At 32.9% G+C, this 22,095-nt stretch overlaps 4 protein-coding genes across 9 annotated transcripts; 2 read left to right on the top strand and 2 right to left on the bottom strand.

Moving 5' to 3' along the window:
• Positions 1 to 558: 558 nt before the first annotated feature.
• On the top strand, positions 559 to 4,713 carry LOC137818294 (phospholipase D alpha 4-like). 2 transcript variants are annotated; one of them, XM_068621620.1, is made up of 4 exons: positions 559 to 735; positions 1,177 to 1,743; positions 2,062 to 3,256; positions 4,046 to 4,713. In XM_068621620.1, the coding sequence occupies exons 1-4, from the start codon at positions 625 to 627 to the stop codon at positions 4,486 to 4,488; spliced, it is 2,316 nt and encodes a 771-aa protein (XP_068477721.1). In that variant the 5' UTR covers positions 559 to 624; the 3' UTR covers positions 4,489 to 4,713. The 2 variants fall into 2 exon arrangements, with proteins under 2 accessions (XP_068477721.1, XP_068477720.1); XM_068621619.1 differs by having other exon boundaries at positions 1,159 to 1,743.
• A 2,355-nt stretch (positions 4,714 to 7,068) lies between these two features.
• Positions 7,069 to 10,444, top strand: LOC137818296 (calcineurin B-like protein 10). Of its 5 annotated transcripts, none has more exons than XM_068621623.1 (9): positions 7,069 to 7,216; positions 7,304 to 7,481; positions 7,578 to 7,660; positions 7,772 to 7,831; positions 8,877 to 8,985; positions 9,089 to 9,141; positions 9,448 to 9,528; positions 9,613 to 9,725; positions 10,066 to 10,444. In XM_068621623.1, the coding sequence occupies exons 1-9, from the start codon at positions 7,187 to 7,189 to the stop codon at positions 10,151 to 10,153; spliced, it is 795 nt and encodes a 264-aa protein (XP_068477724.1). In that variant the 5' UTR covers positions 7,069 to 7,186; the 3' UTR covers positions 10,154 to 10,444. The 5 variants fall into 5 exon arrangements, 4 of the variants coding, with proteins under 4 accessions (XP_068477724.1, XP_068477725.1, XP_068477727.1 ...); XR_011082053.1 differs by having other exon boundaries at positions 7,094 to 7,216; positions 9,089 to 9,163; positions 9,453 to 9,528; XM_068621624.1 differs by having other exon boundaries at positions 7,094 to 7,216; positions 7,578 to 7,664; positions 7,776 to 7,831.
• Positions 10,445 to 12,512: 2,068 nt separating this feature from the next.
• Positions 12,513 to 16,906, bottom strand: LOC137818295 (3-epi-6-deoxocathasterone 23-monooxygenase CYP90D1). The gene is made up of 8 exons (XM_068621622.1): positions 16,488 to 16,906; positions 15,927 to 16,251; positions 15,272 to 15,421; positions 14,927 to 15,172; positions 14,467 to 14,556; positions 14,197 to 14,382; positions 13,977 to 14,098; positions 12,513 to 12,950 (listed from the first exon to the last, which is right to left on the bottom strand). Exons 1-8 carry the CDS (start codon positions 16,700 to 16,702, stop codon positions 12,860 to 12,862), a joined length of 1,425 nt encoding a protein of 474 aa, XP_068477723.1. The 5' UTR covers positions 16,703 to 16,906; the 3' UTR covers positions 12,513 to 12,859.
• Positions 16,907 to 18,752: 1,846 nt separating this feature from the next.
• On the bottom strand, positions 18,753 to 21,574 carry LOC137818695 (uncharacterized). The gene is made up of 3 exons (XM_068622259.1): positions 21,212 to 21,574; positions 20,927 to 21,106; positions 18,753 to 19,285 (listed from the first exon to the last, which is right to left on the bottom strand). Exons 1-3 carry the CDS (start codon positions 21,258 to 21,260, stop codon positions 18,981 to 18,983), a joined length of 534 nt encoding a protein of 177 aa, XP_068478360.1. The 5' UTR covers positions 21,261 to 21,574; the 3' UTR covers positions 18,753 to 18,980.
• Positions 21,575 to 22,095: the final 521 nt, after the last annotated feature.

Raw genomic sequence — 22,095 nt, 5'->3', positions numbered from 1 at the left:
GGTAATGCTAAACATACCCATGTTATGTTTCCTTCTAACAACCCACAGACAATACGTAATATACATGCAACTCAGTTTCTTTGGTCTGTGGTAGATATATGCCAAAGCATGGTGATATGACATAAGGACAAACTTCACTTTCTTTTTCTCCAAGTTCCTTGAACTCTAGAATCATTCTGTTAACAGAGTGTCACTTCCACTAGGCCCTTCACCAACTTATCCATTTGATGTGTAAATGTTTATGTGAATTTTCCTAATCACATATCTGTTGATTGATCACTATATGATGCAGTCAATGTACTAAGAACAATGGATAACTGTATTTTGTTGTGTACTTAACTGCTTTCTGATTACGGTAAATTTAGATTTTGGTTCAAGAAACTTAGCTTCAAGCTAAAACTTGTGATGGCAAATACTTGAAGCTTGGATTGTGTCTACATAAATGCAAAGTTTGACAAGTTTTCCCACTTTCAATTACATTCCAAGGTTCCCTTTGTTTCTTCATCTGCAATAGTAAACTCACTCACCTATATAAATGTAACATAACAATTAGTTGTTGAAAATTGGCATGAAATCCATCGTATGTTAAACCAAACTCCATAGTTCTCTGTCTCTTTCTTTCTTATGAATAATTTAAGTATTACAGTTGTGGAGGAAACTCCTAAGCTCCTCCATGGAACAATTGAAGCTACCATCTTCAATGCCTCACCTTACTCACCTTTACTTCCCTTCAAAGTAAGTTCCACTAACACATACATTTACACAAATGTTATTTCAGCTGTGTACATATATAAGTGTTCATCTTGGGTGTTTGGTTTACTTTTGTTTGCTTATAAAGAAGACTGAGTTTAGTTGTTGGACTTTTTGTGTCTTGTCTTGAGAATGTGTTCTTTCGCAGGTTGATGTAATTGTATATTGATGTACTCTTGTTATGGTATGTTAATGTAGTTAATGTGTTGTAATGTTTATGGGATCCCCAGTTGGTTGGGGATAAGAAGCTTGTGTCGGGATTATTTGCATAAGGGTTTGGACATCTGAAGTATCTTATTTTATTTTCTTTATTCTTTGTATAAAAAAAACATATATAAGTGTTCAGTGTGCATGCAGGTACTAAGAAAATTCTGCATTGTTCTTATAAATTTTCTGTTTTGTTTTCAGTGTTTTTCTTGTTTTCAGTGCTTATGTACAAATGGAAAGCCTGCTTATGTGACTATAAAGATAGACAACCAGAAGTTTGCAGAAACAAGTGAAGAAAGCAACCGTGTGTGGAACCAAACCTTTCAGATTCAATGTGCTCATCCAGCTGATTCATGCATCACCATTACACTGAAAACATCACGTTCTTCCATATTGGGAAAGTTCCATATTCAGGCTCAGCAGCTATTGAAGAAAGGAGGTTTGATCAACGGGTTATTCCCTCTCCTCATGGATAATGGAAAACCAAACCCAAAACTTAAATTGAAGTTTATGCTATGGTTCAAGCCAGCAGATTTGGAACCAAGTTGGGCAAAGATGTTGAGCAATGACTGGGAATTTCAAGGGCTGAAGGAGGCTAGCTTCCCACTAAGGTCCAATTGTCAGGTTAAACTTTATCATGATGCTCACCATTCTTCAGCTTTTCAACCTCCCTTTGATCTATGTGGAGCTCCAAATAAGCTATGGGAGGATGTCTATAAAGCCATTGAGGGTGCAAAGTACTTAGTTTATATTGCAGGATGGTTCTTCAATCCCATGATGGTTCTGGTAATGAAATGTCCTTTCATGCTTTTTCTTTTAGAGTGTAATGGATCTTCTTGTGCTAAACTCTTACATGACTTTTAAACTTATATGGCAAGTTGGTCAAGTTAGTAAGGATAAAACTCATCCAATGATGATGTGAGTTCAAATTTCATTGTTGACATAAGAATTTGTTGGTAAATAATTTGTGAGTATTTTAATAGGTAAGGCTTATTTAGTATTTATGGGGAGAGAGTCACAAAATTTGAACATGGCATCATGTAAATGAGAGGATCCTCACATTGATATACATTTTGTTTTAGAAGCTAATATGCTCATTGGCAGGTTAGAGATCCTCACACAGAAATCCCACATGCCAGAGGAGTTAAGTTAGGTGACATATTAAAGAAGAAGGCAGAGGAAGGAGTGGCTGTGAGGGTTATGCTTTGGGATGATGAAACATCTTTACCCTTTGTTAAGAACAAAGGTGAATTGAACAACCAAGATGAGGAAGCTTTTGCCTTTTTCAACCACACAAAAGTGATATGCAGAAAGTGTCCAAGATTACACCATATGTTCCCCACACTCTTTGCTCACCATCAGAAGACTATAACAGTGGACACAAAAGCACCAAAATCTGTTGATGACAGAGAGCTTATGAGCTTTGTGGGAGGGTTGGATTTGTGTGATGGAAGATATGACACAGAGCAGCATTCATTGTTTCAAACACTCATGAGGGAATCTCATTGCTATGACTTCTACCAAACAAGCATTGAAGAAGCTAGCCTCAACAAAGGAGGACCAAGAGCACCTTGGCATGATGCTCATGCCTGTGTTACTGGTGAGGCTGCTTGGGATGTGTTAACAAATTTTGAGCAAAGATGGACAAAGCAATGTGATCCTTCTTTTCTAATCCCTTCTAGCACCTTGGCAAATCTTATGCCTAGAACAAGCTCAAGCACTCCTACGGAGAGGAATTGGAAAGTTCAAATATACAGGTCAATTGACCATATCTCAGTTGGTGAGTTGTCTACAAAGTCAACTGTGGAGAGGAGCATCCATGAAGCTTATGTTGAAGCAATTAGGCGTGCTGAAAGGTTTATATACATTGAAAGCCAATATTTCATTGGGGGCTGCCATTGGTGGAAGAAAGATAGGCACTGTGGCCGCACTAATCTGATTCCCATTGAAATTGCACTGAAGGTGGTAAGCAAGATTAAGGCAAAGGAGAGATTTGCTGTGTACATAGTCATACCAATGTGGCCAGAAGGAGAGCCTGAAAGTGAACCTGTTCAAGATATACTGCATTGGACTAGAGAAACAATGGCAATGATGTATAGGTTGATTGGAGAAGCATTACAAGAAAGTAGACAACCAGGACACCCTAGAGACTACTTGAATTTCTTCTGTCTTGCAAACAGAGAGCAGAAGGGACCAGGGGAGTATCTTCCTCTAGATTCACCCAAACCTGAAACACAATACTGGAATGCTCAAAAGAATAGGAGATTCATGGTTTATGTTCACTCCAAGTTCATGATAGGTAAACATATTGAACCATTCTTCAGTTATAATTTTCTTTGTGATTTTTTTGGTCTTTTCTTTACATATTTGATTGGAGTTTTCACTGTTACAATCCACATGCTTAAAATTTGCATTAAAGATCAACATAAATTAACCAAAAGAAACTTTAGTTCTGCATTGAAGAAGAGCAACACTGAAAACATTTATGAAATTGTGTTAAGTTTTGTCCTTTTAGATATGTAAAGACAAGGGTCATTAATTGACTTGTAAGTCTCAACTTTTTGAAGTCATCTCTACTACACCATTTTCAACATATGCTTCTGATATAATTTTTCTAGTCACGTGCTGGTTAGACATCTAACTATTTTATATTTGCACTGTTTTTTTTTTATCAGAAAAAAAAGAAATCATTTCACGGGTGGTTTAACCCTTATACATCTTGAACAGAAAGTTCACACAAGTCCAAACAATAACAACAGCCCCTCACAAATCGTAGAAGAAATCACCAATCCAATCTACCACAAAATCATTTGTTTTGAATCGAAAACATACAAACCAAAGGATCAAGACACCAATCTGAAAAGGAAAAACCAGCATAAGGAACTTTGGAAGTAACCCAAGACCAGACTTTCAGTTGAGCCAAAGAATTTTTTTTAAAATGATCAATCACATATAGAATGCACAAGTGCTTATTTGGATTGACATTTGCACATTGTATACATAAAAGGAAAAACATCCAAGTAATTGAAGTGTTTGTTGAATTGGGATCTAAGTTTTACTAATATTGTTTCATTGCATGTGGCACTAGTGGACGACCTATACATATTGATAGGATCAGCTAATGTGAACCAAAGATCGATGGATGGAGAAAGGGACACTGAGATTGCAATAGGATGCTACCAGTCTCAAGATGGAGATGATGATGATAAGCACCAAATGAGCCTAGATGATATTCAAGCATATAGAATGTCTCTATGGTATGAGCACACAATGAGTGTTGATGAACTGTTGTTGGAGCCAGAGAGATTGGAATGTGTGGAGAGAATGAGATCAATAGGAGATGAAATGTGGGAAATGTACAGCAGTGAAGAAATTAGAGACATGGAAGGTGTGCACCTTGTGAGTTACCCTGTGAGAGTAACACCAGAAGGGTATGTGAAGGACCTCACTGATGGAGTTCATTTCCCTGATACAAATTCTCTTGTCAAAGGCAAAAGGTCCAAAATATTGCCCCCTATCTTCACCACTTAGATATAAGTTTGAGTTATGAGAACACAAACAAACTAGTGTTCTAATAAATATGAAAAAACAGAAGCCTTGTTCAGCCTTGTACATGAGCTGGTGTCAACCACAAATGCTTGTCATAGGTTAATTTGTTTGTAAAATGTACAAGTAATGATGCATATATCATTAGAATAAAGTTTCTTCAACACTTTTAACCATAAAAAAACAACTAGGCAATTGCTTCTTGCATCATATCATTGCACCCAATCACAATCAAGGGAAAAACCGAAAATACCCTTAAAAAAATGGGGTATATATAAAATTACATTCCGGATCCCCTTTTCCAGAATACAATAATCTCTTTTGGATAATTTTTTTCGGAATGTATTATTTTCAGTTTTGGATTTTTTTATCCGGAATGAGATTTTGATTTTTTTTTTTCCGGATTTTATATCCGAAACACAAAAATCTCTTCCAGATTTATTCTTCCAGAATGCATTATTTTCATTTCCAGATTTTTATATTTTCGGAATATAGGATATTTTCAGAATTTTTGAAATTATGTTGGATGCAAGTTCAAAAGTGTTGGGTGAAGGTAGCATTGCCAAACAACCACTCTACAACTGTTTTTAGAATAAAATATTATAATAAAATAATATCATTAATGATATATTTACAACTCAAATTTTTTATATAATCACAATACAAATTTTATTACTATTATTAAAATATCATTTAATTACAAATTTATCCTTTATTATATATATTTATTTCTAAATTTATCACACTGATATAACTCTAAAGGTGTCAAAATATCATTTTTCTATTTGTTTTATACATCATTAAATGAATGAAATTGGTATCAAGATATCATTGTTTATATGATTAACTTCCATCAAGTTAAAATGAGTTTGAAATTAAGTTAATAATAAATTCTCAATTAATTATATATTTTTCTTAAAAAAAAATTTAAAATCCAATGTATAATTTTTTAAGTCCTTAAAAATATAACTATTTGTATTTTTTCTTTACTACTTTTCTATTGATTTTTTTCAACTGATCTCAAAATATTGTTTAAATCTTTCTTTTTAATATTTTCACTAATTTTATATCATAATCATCTATATATTTTAAATTGTAGAGTGTCAATATAAATAATAAAAATAACTCAATGGATATTATTTCTTAAAATTCTAAATTGTATGATTGGTGTTTTCTTTATTGCTTAATTAAGTACACAAATTACTTTCATGACTTAAAAGACGTATACGTTTCTTGTTTACTTGCTTCAGAATTTAAAAGATGATCATATTTTTAACTTTAGATATTTTTTGAGTGTATTTAGGAATGACAACAACAAAAATACCTCTCTTAGGGGAAGATAATCACAATTAAAATAGTTAGTGTATTTATTAGTAATCATACTTTTGATTAATGAAAACCAAATTTACTTTTAAAACCAAATTTTACCATATAAAAAGTAGGAAAATAGTAGCTAGAAGGTATTAAACATGAATTATAAATCATTTTAAAAAAAAAATTCTGCTTTGGCGTGTGAAACCAGAATTGCAGCTGAGTCAGAAAGCATCAACCTTAAACAATCTTAATGATTAATGAAGAGACTAATTAATGGTCTTCCACTAATCATTGACCTTTAAATAACTTATTTCACATCTGCATCAACTAAGTCTTGTTATTTTGAAGAAAAAAAATTCCTATGGATTGCTATTTTATAACATTAATGAAATATTAAATATTTTTTAGTGTATCCAAAACTATAAAAAAAAGTCATATGATTTTTACAATATTTATTGTATGATTAATGATAACTAAAAAACGTTACACTTTCCACATGTACATTCATATTATTAGTCATTAACACGTCAAATTATCTATTTATCTGCAAAAGATAAGATAATTAAGACAAAACAATTTTCATATAAAATTGCACCAATTAGTAAAAATCCCTAATAAATAAGAAAATTTTGGAACTGTTATTATTCTTTGAATAAAGAACTATTTGTACCAAACATGATGACAACGACAACCCCACGTCACAATTTAGGTTTCTGTCAAGTGCTTATTGCACATGGATAAAACCCAGTCACTAATTTAATTAATAGTTCATAATTAATCACTAATAAATAGTTAATTATCCCTTTGGTGGTCTTATTTTAACATTGAGGTTTTATGATGATTAGTATTAATATTTTGATGTTTTATACTATGCATATAGATATGATAAGACACGAACACAGATACGAAGATGTATATAATATATAAAATGTAGGACACAAATCTATATATTATATAATTATGAATTATATAAATTGACAATAAAGATTTATGTGCACAAGTATATTTCAGATTATTTTTTGGAGCAGAAAAATGTTTTTCATGACGGATTCAAAAAAATTTGTTTCTTATTTTTATAATAATAAAAAAAAATTATACAATAAATTTGAGTTTTTAAAAAATTAATGTATATTTTCTTTTTAAAATTATGTTAGAACCATATTAAAATTGTCAAAAATTCAACAAATACTTTTTTAATTAGACACTTCATGAATGTCTCACAAGTATCGTGTCTATATGAATATCAAATAGTAATAAATAAACATTTAAAATTTATGACAATTAAATATTTTTGAACGGATAAATACTGTGATAATTCATAGATATTTGAATTCTGATTCTAATTCTGCGAAAAGTTTTGGAAGATGAAATGGAGTTTCAAGAGACGCGTGTATCTCTGGTAACACAATTTTTTTGAACTACCGATTTTGATCTGTGTTTGATTATCGTGTAAACGAATTATGAGTTTGCGATTGATTGGTGTCAGAGATCGGGCTTGACGTTCGGAGAGACGCTGTGTGCGGTGTGCATTCCGCTCATCGGAATTGTTGAAGCTTTGGTTTTCAGCTTAACTGGTTGCTTCGATTTCCATTCTCCGGCAAAGAACAAGAAGCCCTCTTCTGCTACCTTCAACGACATTCTCGCCCTCGCCAAGGACTCTCCGTGTTCGTTTTTTTTTTTCTTTTAATTTCGTTTTCTGCTGTTTTTGTTCGTTTTGCTAAGAAAATGGTGGTTTGAAGTTCGTGATTGGTGTGTGGCAGTTACTGTTAATGAGATTGAGGCTTTGCATGAGTTGTTCAAGAAGTTGAGTAGCTCTATCATTGACGATGGCCTCATCCACAAGGTAGGTAGGTAGGTAGCTAGATTGGGATTTGGGGATCAATGTCTCTTTGATCCTAAGTTTGTCCATTTTTGTTTATCTTAATTTTAACTCTTGGTTGTTTGTTGTGTGAAGGAAGAACTCACATTGGCACTGTTGAAGACCACAACTGGGGAGAATCTTTTCCTTGACAGGGTATAAGCATTTTCACAACTGTTTTTTTTTTCTTTTCTGCTTACTTGATTTGTTTCAGACCTAGTGTTACTTGGTTTGGAGGTGAGGAACCAGTGGATTTTGATGGAAGAGAGGCTGTAATTTTTGTCAAAATCCAACTTTGATTTGCAAAGAAAACAGCTTTCAGGGGACCAAACTATAGCTCATACCCTTTGATTTCCTGTGGCATATGGAAATCAGGGTGGAAATGTTTTCCTAATGCATAAACCTCTTTGTTTTTGTTCACGCAACTACTAACTCGGTATTTTTCTAGTTTAATAATTTTCATCCCTTATAAGTCGTGAACAAAAAACTTCATAGCCTGTTGCTATATACTAACTTCGCTCCAGTTTGTTTCCCTAACATAGTAACATGGTTAATCGATGCTCGATGTGTTTTTTTTTTATATATATATACTGGCAAATAGAATGCTGCTGCCTCAATACAAATTTCAGCTGGAAAATAAATGACAATATTCATAGCTCCATATATCCATCTTTCTAATCTTTATTTTCCTTCCAAGTCTCCTTCATAATCCCCTGTGAAACATTACAGACGGTTTTAGACCTAAAGATGCTTTTTCTAGTCTATTATGTTATGTGATGCGTGATCAACAACTATAATGTGTTTTTGTATCATTCCTTTTGTAGTTTCTTACTTCCCAGTCATTTCCTCCTTTTGTAAATGATTGTTAACACTGACGAAAGTCTTAAATTGCTATGATAAATTGATATTATTTTCTAGCTTTGCTTGTCATTAGGTTAAAACTCTTTGAAAGATCGTAGATGTGTGTGATAGAGATATTGAAAGGTGTATGATAGACAACCGTATTTCTGGTGTTTAAATATCTAATTTTACATTGTTGACCTTATACGAGATAGCCAATAGTATCAGGTGTTCTCCCCATTTCACTCCCTTAAAAAAATGTCATGGTTACTTGTTTTTCTGAAAGTTCTGTTGTTTGCTGCTGTTTTTCCTCTTTGAATTGTGTGTTTGAGTTCATTTTAATGATTACAAAATTTTCTAGGTGTTTGATGTTTTCGATGAAAAAAGAAATGGTGTTATAGAATTTGAGGAGTTTGTGCATGCTCTCAATATCTTTCATCCTTGTACTCCTCCGGAAAAGAAAATTGACTGTAAGTCTTCGGCAAGAGCTTTGCATTTGTGTTTTTACATTATCTATTTTATACTGTAAATATTCATAAAAATGATAACTTTTTTTTATTGGTTTGCTCGTAGTTTCTTTTAAACTGTATGACTTGAGACAGACTGGATATATTGAGCAAGAAGAAGTGAGTATCTTGGCATGTCCAGGTTATCAATATGATATCGGCTTAAATATATTTTTGTTATCATAGAATAATATTGCACTGGAATTCCCTTGGTGCAATACCAATTTTATTTGACAAGTTCAACAAAGAAAAGTGGTGGTGATGGTTTCTGTTTGTCAAGTCTATGGCAATCTAACGTCCACTGATGAATGAATAAAACTCAAAATAACCATCAGGATGTCTGCTATTTTATGTAATACGTTTCCTCCTATTGTTCTTAGTTTATTAACAGTTGTAAATGTTTTGTTAACCTACGACTCTTTCCAGGTTAGGCAAATGGTTGTTGCCATTTTGTCAGAATATGGGATGGACCTGGAAGATGAAGCTCTTGATGTCATTATTGATAAGGTAATTGTTTGCAGGAAAGTGTTTTTCCCTCTGTTGATTTTAGTTTCGATCCTTTATGTAGCTTTTCTTTTTAAAAAATGTCAGACATTTCAAGAGGCCGATGCTGATAGAGATGATAAAATAAGCAAAGAAGAATGGAAGGCATTTGTCACTCGACACCCAACACTCTTGAAGCACATGACTCTTCCTCATCTGGCGTAATTAATTAGTTTCCTTGCTTTATCTCTTTCACAAATATCTTTTTCCATATAATTGTTTCCCTATTCGTCATTCCCTTTGCAGGTTCTTCAAAACAGGAAATAAAGTGAAAATAAGTTGGGACTTTTGTAATTAGTAAAAACATATCAACTGAAAATGAAAACAAAAACAAACCAAATGCAGGGGAGAATTTTGATGAATCGATGCTTTATAATGTCAATGTTAACCCTTACATTTATTTGAAATTTATAGAAATATATATTTTAATCATTTAGGAGGTTTGCATTGCATGGACGGGACTGAGTTCATGGATTTCATTGTTGTTTGTTCTCTGGCCAGGGACATCAGCACACTGTTTACCAGTTTCATTTTCAACACCGAAGTTGATGATTCTCACTGGCAAATTAATGGCAATCATAAACATTGAGGAGTGGAAGCTTGTTTTGTGGCACCAGCTGTTGCTGTTCTGAGAAGTAGATTCCACCATTTGAATGTTGAGTCCACCTCCAAAGAGAGAATCATGGAAGAGGTTCAACACAAAAGGGTGTTCAAAATCTGATACAAACCAGTAAACCGATTAAATGGAACCAAATTAGGGTTTGCTTTGATCAGCTTCCTTTACACCTCCTTTTTGTGCTGTGTACAAAATTTATTTGTAGAGAAAACATTTGAAGTATACAATGTAAAAGGGTTTTAATTATGATTTTATTTCTTGAAATTTGAGTAAGTTTGGTTTTACCCTTCCAATTTATTTTCTTTAAAAAAACTCATTTTAGATTCTTAAATGTGAGAACAAAAGCTTTACTCTCAAGTTTTCTGTTTAGGGATTAAAAATAATTTTGAAAAAATAGTTCAGTCTTTTAAATTTAGTATTGAGAAATTTAAATTGCAGTATTTTAAAAAGTTTGAAAAATTAAAATGATTTTCTAAAAACATAATTAAGTTTTCTTATAATATAGTGTGTTTATTGGTAAAGTTTTAGTTTCTATAAAAAAATATGTTAGCCCGTACTTTTATAAGAAATCAACAAATACAAAGTTTTTCTTGAAATTTGGTTGGATTTTGAAATCTAATTCAAGTGCATTCTCTTGTATTAGTATTTTTTTTTAAAAAAATGGTTTTAATTCCATCTTAGTAATGTGGTTTATATGATAGACATGTGACATTGATGGAACAAGTTTAATATTTAAATAAGTTAACATCTACATAATCTCAAGACATTAAACATCAATAACTTTTTTTTGCATACTTGGAAGCAATTTTTTAAATAATAATGAATGGACATAAAAAAAAGCCTTAACTTAAATAACAAATAATTTTATTTTGTTAATTCATGAGTAAAAAGTTTTATCTCACCTAAACTTGACCTTTTTCTATTACCCTTTTAGGACACTCATTTATTCCATTTTTTTTTTATAGTGGGTGGGTTTCACAACAGTTTAGTAATATTTTTTTATATATATTTTCTGAGAATCCAAATTATTAATTGTTTTGAACGTTTACTTTATGTTGAGAATTCTACTTTCTTTCCTCAAGTCTCAACTTTAATAAATTTTATTTTTTTTAATCCTATTTTCATTTTAAACATCAGCTTATATTTTAAACATCATTATTTATTCTCACGATATGAAAACTCGTTAAATGAGTGGTGAGAGCAATACCATGAAGATGATTAATCTATGAACCAAGAGATTACCGAAAAAGATAACCTATTCAAAAACATTAAAACATAAATTTTTAAACTTACTTATCTTTTGAATTCTACATAACTTATACAGTCATTTATTTATTTACATTAACTTAAAATTCATACAAATAAATATTATTGTCCTATAGGAGTATAGAGGGATACTTGTAAAAAAAATTCTGATACTGAAATCAATTTTCAATATTAGTTAGAATAAATATGTAAATTTTTTTAACTTTTGGTTTACATATTTATAAAGTTAAATGAAATTTAATGTTAATGAGTCCCATTTAACACGAATAATTGAGTTAATTTTTATTTATGTGTGTGTGTTTTGTTTGTGTTTTTTTAATAAAAAAACACTTAAATCATAACTTTTAATCATTTTAATTTTTTTAAAAACAGTTTAAAGGACAAAAAGTATAAAAAAAATGAAAATTTTACGTTATTAATAATAAGTTAATAAGGGGAGTAATATATAAGTAAATGGTATTAGATACTTCTATATAAAATAACAAGTACTTGTGGATAACACTTTATTTTTTCAGTATTCATATCACCCCATTGTGCATGATTATGCTTATTAAGAGGCATCGAAATCAAGTTATTCTAACCAATGGAATATGAAGTGAGAAATGCAAGTGAGAGTTATGATAAACAACATGATTCCATAACATAAAACTGTTGTCTCGAAGGAAAAACAATGTTCAATGAATATATGTTGGTTTCATATATTATAAAAAGGTTTGCACAAAAACCAGTTGGAGTTGATGGAGGATCAAGAATCTTAGATCCAAAATGATTTTAGTGCCTTTTTTTGTTGTTTAGATGCTTCACATCATTATTCAAACTAAAGGGTGATGGATCTTGTGTACATTAGTCACTTTTGTTTCCTTCTTCAATCATCTCTGTCTAAAGTATGAATAAATCTATATTTTAAAGAGGAACTTCAGCAAGTTGTTCTAAGAATAAGATTAATTTATGGGACCCTTAAACTCAAAGGATTATCTTTTGAGTCAATTATTCACCTTATTCAATCCTTCCCAAGAAAGAAGAAAAAGGAAAAAGAACAAAGAAGTGGGCAAGAGAAAGGGAAAAATGATACACAAAAGAAACTCTGATTCAAAAACAAGATAAAAGTGCTCTCCCTTACAATCAACCTTTATTTTCCTACCACACTAGGTAAAATGAGAAAGAAAAATTGGTGAAAAGTAAATACTACCTAATTTAAGGGTCCCTCGAGATGAAACTTTCCATTGTCTTTATGTGGAAGACTAATGCAAGGAGACAAAAAAAGCTTATGCAGTTCACCACACGTGTGTCCACATTAGCCAATCTTTCTGGTCCCCCCTCCCCCTTGTTCTGTTCTTTCAGATTTTCTATTTTTCATACACTTCTTCTTCTTTATCCTTTGGTAGAAGTGGTTTTCCACACTTTTTGGCCAACCTAAGATTCCACTCTCCTTACCATCACAGGCATCCTCCTTTTCATTCTTACTGTGGGGAAGTTCACTATTGCATCTGCTTCAGCATGCCATCTGCATGTAAAAACATTGGATTTTAGGAACTCTAATTATCATTGCATGCCATGAACATGTTTGAAACAAACTAAGCAAAGAAAATTTAAGAGTTCAAAAATGTTAGAAAAGAAAAGCATAAAATGCACTATTGGATTGCACATTATGCAGACCTAGCAAAGCCTAAATCATTAGGCTGCTTGACTGAGTAATATCAACAAAGGCTTTTGTCAACCTAACATGATTTGACCACCAATAGCTCCTCATTTTAGCATCTTCATTTTTTAGGCCATATATATCTTTATACAAGCATGGTGCAATAGAAGTCAAAACCTATAGTCCTAAGGAATAATATAAAATACAGGCATGCATATAATTTGGTTCTCAATAACAGCTATTTTTGCTTCAAGCTAGAAAATAAATAAATAAACAGTACTTCAAGAGACAATAGTTGAATGTATTTCTCTAATGAAATAACATTCTTTCTGTCTATTTTATGTCACTAAAGTAAGTGTGAAATTGCAGAATGATTATGCTTGAAATCCTCAAGTCTGGCATTGTACTAACAGTTTAGATACATTCATGAAGAACCATGGCTTCCCTCACAGTCAGCACTGGTTTATAAGAAGTTTGATTAACACATTAATTATTATTATATAACAAAGATTAGGATCAAGAGGCTTTTCTGAATTCTGATGTAGCATGTAAGGCTTTCTGGCCCCGTAAACTTTACAACTTGGATTCCTCCTTTGTCCATATGCAATAAAGAGAAATTTATGACATTGACCCACCAGGATATTTATATGTGGAATATGTAATTTTCAGCAATCAAATTTAGTTTCAAAAGAGAAAATCATTAGTGAAAATTAAAGTAAAGAAAAGGGTCCATGCAAAGCCATTTGGTCCGCTGAGTGACAGAAATTTGTATGTCTGGTGTTATGATTTTGCCTTTGCTCCTATGTCATAACAAGAGGTCAAAAATTTGGGCATGATGACTTTTTACAATTATTCACTCACTAGAAAAGAAGTGAAGTGTAGAATGATTACCTGAATTGAGTGACAAAGTGGTGTAGGAAGATGGAAGCTTCCAGCCTGGCCAAGTCAAGGCCAGGGCAAAGCCTTTGTCCCCCTCCAAAAGGACTGAAATTGCAACTGCTCATGTCTTTGTCCTAAAGTTCACCAATTCATTACTTAAGCTAAATAAATAACATACAAACAAAATATAAAGGAACTAACAAATAACTTATGAGCAGGGGATTTCTCTTACTTGCCACCTCCATGGATTGAATTGATATGGACATTCATAGTTCTTCTCATCTAGATGAACTGATCTAAAATTTGCAAACACACACCACCCTTGTGGTATAAAGTTCCCTTTTATTTCAACATCTCTTAAGGCCTTTCTCATTACTCCAATTATAATATTTCCCATTCTGAGAGTTTCAGTGATGACCTGCACAAGTAGATTTTAACACAATAAGTGAAAAGTATGGAATATTTTTACTTGTCTTTTGATGAGGATCCACTGTTGCCTTACTGTTTGAGTAAATGGCAATGATAGGTAATCGCTCCAACACAAGGACTCCCCAACCTGGTCTTGAAGTTTCTTAAGCTTCATATTTTCCTCCTGAGAGCATAAAAGTAGTTTGCCAAAAGTTAATCAGGGAATTAGTTCACAGACTTTCTTAAGTGCAGATGTGTTGATCTCATATCATATATATCTAGTGTACAAAGGACTTCACACCATCATTACTAGCCAAATGTCCCCAAGAAAAATTCAAAATCTTTGGTAACATAGTGGAAAGAAGCATAATAGCAACAATAAAATGGTTTCCTACTTTTAGACTAGGCCACTAAGAGTTGGAGTCCTGTGCTTAACTACTAAATACTAATTGACCAAAACAGCATGAGATAATTTTGAATCCAGAAGTGCTTATGATTGGTGGTAGGTGAATTTCATTATAACTGGTGTAGAGGAGATTTATCAGTTAGCATACCGTCAATTGCTGCAAAGCAGCAGGACATTCTGATAGATATTTTGTAGCTAGAGTCATAAGAACTGGCACTGAGTCTTCCCCAGGAATCATCATATCAATAATATTATCTGCTATTAAATCATCGGTCAATTTTTCACTTGCATCATTAAGAAGCACATCCACCACATCTTTTGGAACTCTGCAAATGCCACTGTTTCTTTTAGCTAGGATAATTCTTCGCACTAATTTCACCATTTTCTTTTTTGCCTAAAACCAAAAAAGTGAAGTGAGTATTACCAGGCCCATGATCATGACATGACATATATATGGTAAAAAAAGAAATAAATATCTAACTAATGGATTTACCTGCAAAGATTGATAAAGTTTAGTTCCTGGTAGATTTATTGGTAGAGACATGAGGCCAGAGATAAATTCCTGAAAATGTTTCTTCAGAAGATCCATTTCTTCTCCTGGATCCAAACTAATCAATGCTTTGACTAGTACATGAAAAGCAATCTGGGGACAGAAAAGAAGTAATTGTTACCTGTTGGTATCTTTGAAAAGAGTAAATTATAATAATCTCAATTTCAATGTAGCATGATTGGTACAAAATGATTATGAACCCCATAAAGATAACTAGGATTTTCGCTTTATAATTATATGATCTTGAAACACAAGTAGCTCCATCACCAATTATTACTTCAGTAACTCATACATAAACGTAAGGAGAAAGTGTGGTCACTTTATCATACAACTTTGGAGGTGTGGATGCTTTGATATAAACAACTTAACATGTAACAAGATGCCAAGTATAGATTAAAGAGAAGCAGCATCTTTTGTTTTATCTTGTGTCTGATGGAACTATTCTCAAGAAGTCACCGTGAGCAAACTTTGAAGCTAGATTCTGACCTCTACACCACGTGGGGGGGAGAGAGAAGACAAGGTTTTGCATAAACACACACGTACGAACACTCATACACCCCTTCAGTCAGAGAGAAGAGAAGGAAACTACAGAGCTAACCTTTTTTGTTTCGTCTTGTATGTATATGGGGCAGTCCTCTTTCCAACTAGCCATTGATTCTTGGACATACTTTTGCATATCTCTGGTGATCTGAGCCTTTAGCTGTTGAGATTTGAAGAAAGCTCCAATAAGTCCATGTATTCTCCTCTGAAGGCTTCCATTGATAAGCAAAATAGAAGACTCCCCCATCAACTGAGTAAGAGACTTGGGATATGAAGGAACAAAAACTTTTGCATCACTTTGCAGTATAAACTTATTCACATCAGCATCCGTGGAAACAATTGTGGGGCTTCCAAATATGTGTGACTTAAACACCTTGCCATACCTACAAGTTGCAACACGCCAAATCTTATTGAAAACAACATGAATTTATAGATTCAACTTTGTGTAGAAAGCCAAGAAATGATGAGACTTTTACAACCCAGATGGCCTTTCTTTAGAAGTATCAAACTTTGATATGTGATGGCATGGAAGAACCTAAGCTAAGTTGTAATGAAGGTGAATTGAAGTGCATGCTTAAATAAAGTGGTGCATAAAAAATGATTGCATATATGAACTTACATGCTGCGTCGCTTGTCCATGAAGCTCTCAGGGCGATCAGAGTAAGCACAAGAAACAAACTCAATGGTTTCACCTATAAAAGGCCATCCAAGAGTCCCTAATGGAAGTTTACTTCTATATTTTGATTTGAGCATGAGGCTAAGCCTTTTCCTGTAGAGGAAGATCACAGTGCACAAGAGAAACACTGTCACAGAAACAATCCAAATGTTGTCCATTATTTTCTCACACACTCTATAATACTTCTAGCTTTGGCTTAAATATGCATAATCATATGGTGGCCACGGCCATAACCACGTTTTTCTTTATGAAATATTTCAGTGTGCATGTGTGTGTACGCGTGCAAGAAGAGGGAGAAGGAGAGAGATTTTGTGAAGTCTTAGCTAACTTTTTGTGTTAGGGGAATATAAATATTCATGTATACATTAACAAAAGCACAATGTTGAATTATTATTATTATATTCTCAAGGCACAAGGAATTTTAGTGCTACCTGTGTCCTTTGGACTGAACTGGGTCAATAGTTTTGCTATGAGGCTCTGGAATGTCTCTCAAATCAGTAGCTTATTATCTATCCCAAATTCCAAGAAATACACACTATCTATCATAATATATATATCAAATACAGTCTCAAAAAGAATTGTCAAAAACAGTAAAGTTGGAGAATATATAAGACTTTTTATTATATGTTGAGAACGTGAAATTTGAACTGATAATGCATGTCTGGTTTTGCTTAGTTTATGATTTGGTTTCACATTATAGAATAAAAGAAGTCCCCACAGAAGGGCATGATTGTTGGTGTAGCACATTGGATTATGGCGTCCCCCCTTCCTTTTCCTTTGGCAGTAGCAGTTGGATGACCTCGTGCCTTCATGTGAAACTCAATAAGTCCAACCACATTCCTCCATCATCATCACCTCGCCTCAAAACTACTCTCTCTCTCTCTCTCTCTTCTACATTTTCTTCATTCCATGCTCTTCTCCAACCTCTCACGTTATCATCATTTCCTTCCTTTCTCTTATTATATGCTAGAGGCCACATACCCTTTTCTTTCTCTACCATATAAAAATACTTGTCCTATCCCCACATTTCTGTCACTTTTAAATGTATTGGCCAGTGAAGGTACATTCCTTTAATTGACCAAGCAGGAATGAGAGTGGCAAAGTTGCATGAAAGATTGTATTTAAAGATAAACCACCTCTTCTCCAAGTTTATTATTTCATATGCATGCCTACCCAACTTTGATTAAGCTTTCGTAACTCTCTCTTTGACTGCAGTCAACAATTATGCTGTTTTTTGTTTTTTATATTATTATTATTATCATTATCATTATCACAATCACAATGGCATGGTTTTAAAGGGAAACCAATTCAACGTTCATACTTTAATATCATTTTGGCAAATGAGTTATTCGGCGCTGTTCTGAATTTTATTTAACTATTACACCAAATCAGTGAGAATCCCAGAATCAAATTCATACATACTATTGTATATTCTCTTGGAGTTTGAGGAGCTTGGACCATCAACTACAAAAAAGGCAATTCTTTTCTCAAAAGAAAAGAAAAACTAGTAGTTGAGAACATAACTTATAGTATTTTAGTGGTTGGCTTCGTGGTGGAGGCTTGCTTTGCATGCATGTTGTGGGAACCCTGCCAGTCTGCACAGTGCCATCTGTGTCCACATCCTTTTGGGAAATTGAGCATGTTTACACTAAGCCCATGTGAATCTCTATTCACTATTCTCAAACCTCAACATGGTGAATATGCAATTCAGCACCCCAAAACAAACATGGAGAATAAGCATTCTTGGATTGGAAATTGGAAAATGACCAATGATATATTATAGGGAGATGATGAATTCATGATAGAGAAAGATCCAACAGTTCAAAGTTTTACTCGTGAAATTATAGACCAGCACACCATAGATATTACTTGGAAAACATGCCACCCTTTCTATTTATAAGGTGGAGATTTAAGATTCTGATAGAAATTGTTTCTTCCAACAACTACTTTGTAGTAATCTGATCCATGCTGTCTTATATGCCCAGACTTAAATACATAAATACAAATTCAATAAAAAAAATCGTTGTTTTTTGGAAAATTTAATTAGTATCCTCATCTTGATGTTTTAAATTACCTTAGCAAAACTACCCACCGGCCTCTGCACTAGCCATGTGCTGGCTCTAACTCAAATCTGGCTCTATTCACACACAAAACCAATAAATATATTGAAAACTCAATTGACATCCATAGGTAAAAAGAACACTGCCATTGTACATGAAAGGCCGTCAACTTGTACTATTGAAAGAACAAAAGGAACCAATGAGCCACATCCAAAATTTTACAAATGACAGTTTAGGATTTCAGGAAGCCTCAACAAATGTATAATCTAAAACCCATCAACAAAGTAAACAAAAGAAAAGCATTGGATGAATCAATTCAGGTACATTCAAATCAATAACTTTTTTTCCCTGCTGATAAAGATAAAAGGAACACAAATTAGACACTTGGGATGGATTTTGATCGAATAAGATTTTTAATCAGAGCTTTCTCTTCATCAATCTTTTGTTTCTCCTCAGCATCTTTTGGCTTGATCTTCCTCTTCTCTTCCAATATCCATTTCAAGAGCTCACGTTGTTGATTTTCTGGAATTGGTTCTCGTTTGATCACAGGATTTGTAATAGGTGGCGTGGACACGGACATCTCGACACCATGAGGGGCAGCATCTTTAGTTGAGACAGGACTTACATCTTGTTCCTCCTCTTCACCAATATCTTTCTTCTTAGTCCCCAAAAACAAGTAAGCTACAGAGTTAGACAATCATCAGTCTAGCAACGAGAACAAGACATGTTTTAAACAATAGAAATTCATTCAGACATACTAGATTTAGGATCACAAAAAAGAAAACATGAGCAAAATTAATACACTGAAAAAATGACATGGTAGCAGAGCAGAGTAGTTACTAGTTCAAAATATATTGAATGGCTCGTGTTAAATGTATTAGATAAGTGTGACAATAAATTTTCAGTATCCTGTACAGTTATGTTTATCCTTAACTGATAATCCAATTGTTATCATTAAACTAGTTACAAGATTCATCGACACATTTTTCTACTTAAGTTGGTAAGGGAAATTTGTACTAGTAAGCTATCAGAATATGAAGTGCTAGCAAGTATATGGAAAAAAACAATAGAAGAACTGTGTATTTTGCATGCCTTGGATTTTTAAACCTTTTATACTCTATCTTATTAACTAAATCATGCATAGGATAAAGTGCTCGCACATCTTGTTTCTCACAAAGCTTAGATTGGAAACACACGCCAATCAATCATCTTCCATAAGATCCGAGGCAAATACTATAGGTTTGTTTGAACACAATATTTTAGTGAAATTTAAAAAACATAAAGCTATTGATCTTTTGCAAAACTGTACATAGGATGATGTATCCATAATTATGAAATTAAAATGATTACAGAATGCTGTTGTCCAATATACAGTCTAAAAAATGATCACGTTATCACCTTGATTATTATTGTTTGTCAAACCTTGATTCAATGAATCAATATAAAGAAAATTATAATAATTGTCAAGACCACAAAACCATCAGTTGCAAATGCAACATAAAAGTTACAATGATAGGAAACTAGCACACTGATCTTAGAAATAATGCTTTTAACAACCACAACTATCATATATTAAGAATATAACAACCAAGCATGCATCGTAGCAATAAAGGCACAAGGTAGCCTCTTTTTTGGCCTTTCATAAAATAACCATCCTCAGACATAAAGTCAAAGCTTTCCATTCTAATCATGCTATTTCTTGATTTTTATTTATTTTGTTGGTCATGACCAGATCCAAGCTTTTTTTAACTTATGATCTCACTAGCTCCCCACTCATCCTAAGAAGCAAATATTGTACTGCAGAAAACGAAGATCATTAAACCCATCCTCCCTACGAATTCGCCACCCTTATGATGTTATGATCTTCTCACTCACCAAACTCATGAACAAACATGTCAAAGTGAAACACAGCTTAATGTAGTACCATCCAACCCACCTCTTCCGAAATCAAAATTTATTTTCAGGGAGTATTCAGCATATAAGAGGAGCAAAATAAACACTGGTAGGCCAAATCCAACAATAACTCAAGGTGTGAATTTAGCCTCCCTCATGTGTCCACAAATGAAAACAAATATTCCAACCCATGAAATCCCAAACCCCAAAGAAAAAGTATGTTTTCCTCCCACCCCATGATCAATAATTAGTAACAACAAAAGATTAAACCAGAAAAAACAAATTAAGCTTACATGATTCATTCAGGGTAAAAGCCATATCATCCAAAGAAAGAAACCCCATCTCATAAATTCCCACATGATCAACAAGGGTCAAAACATTCAAACCAAAAAAACGATCTTTTGGTCATTGGGTTCCAGAAAAAATTACCTCCGACACCGAGATTCACAGCCAAAAGTATAGGCCAAACAAATTTATAGCGCCGAACAAACGGTTCCTTTGGCGGCGGCGGCGGCGGCGGTGGAGCAGCATCCTGGCCATGTGTCCCCATCGCCGCCGGCGAGGAGAACTCGTTCGACTTCTGTTGTCCTCGAAGGTGCTTCAGTTGCGCTGTTACCAAAGACATAGAAAGCTTGAATCAAAATTAGATATTTGATTTGATTTTCCACAATTTTTTTCTCAACGAAAAAAAAAAAGAGAGAGATAGAAAATAACCTTTTCGAGGCTTGTTGGTATATAGCTTTGGAGCATCTTCTTCACTCATTCTTTTCTTCTCTTTCACTTAACATTCACTGTTTCAACTCTTAAATCTTCTTCTTCTTCTTCTTCTTCACTGTTATGTCACACTGTTTCCCATGCATATAAGCCAACCAGAATTTTTTTACCTTATAATCGAGGGAAATTTACATAAAGGATTTGTTTTTCGAATTTATAGCTGAAGTTATTCTAAGAATTGACAAGTTTTTTATTTTTTATTTATTTTAACAGTGTTTCAATTTGAAATAAAACATAATTAGTTTATTTGTATTTATATATAAAGTGTTTTTTATATAAAACTTATGTTAAATATTATAATGATTTTAATCATTTTACTTATTTGATGGGGGTGCAGGAAAAACTTTGACAAGAGTACAGGGAAAAACACCCTTAATTTTTTAAGTAAATTGTATCTGAGATGTACCAATTCAGTTTATTTAAATTAGGTACTTAATAAATTATAAAAAAATTAAATCAATAATATTTCATTACCCAATTTAAAAAAATAGATGGTCAAACAAAAAGTTCAATTATATACTTAAAAGATTTTGTCACTGAAATCAAAGGTTATAACTTACTACACAATCCACAATTCTATGAAATCCATGAAAAATTATTGTTATTAACTTTTTCTTAAGCAATGAGTAATAACTTAATAAATAAATCAAATTCTAAACAAAATAAACTGTATTTTGTTAATAGACTTTATAATAAATTAATAATGTAAAATAATTGGTAACTAATATATTTAAAAATGGTAGTATATCATTAGAAGAAAAAAACTACTATTTCTTTCTTATATAAAAAAAAAACTTGAAGTAATACTAAACAAGAGTACATTT

This window comes from Phaseolus vulgaris, chromosome 10 (assembly GCF_000499845.2).
Source record: "Phaseolus vulgaris cultivar G19833 chromosome 10, P. vulgaris v2.0, whole genome shotgun sequence".
Classification (NCBI taxonomy): Eukaryota; Viridiplantae; Streptophyta; class Magnoliopsida; order Fabales; family Fabaceae; genus Phaseolus; species Phaseolus vulgaris.
This window is presented reverse-complemented; position numbering and strand designations above follow the sequence as displayed.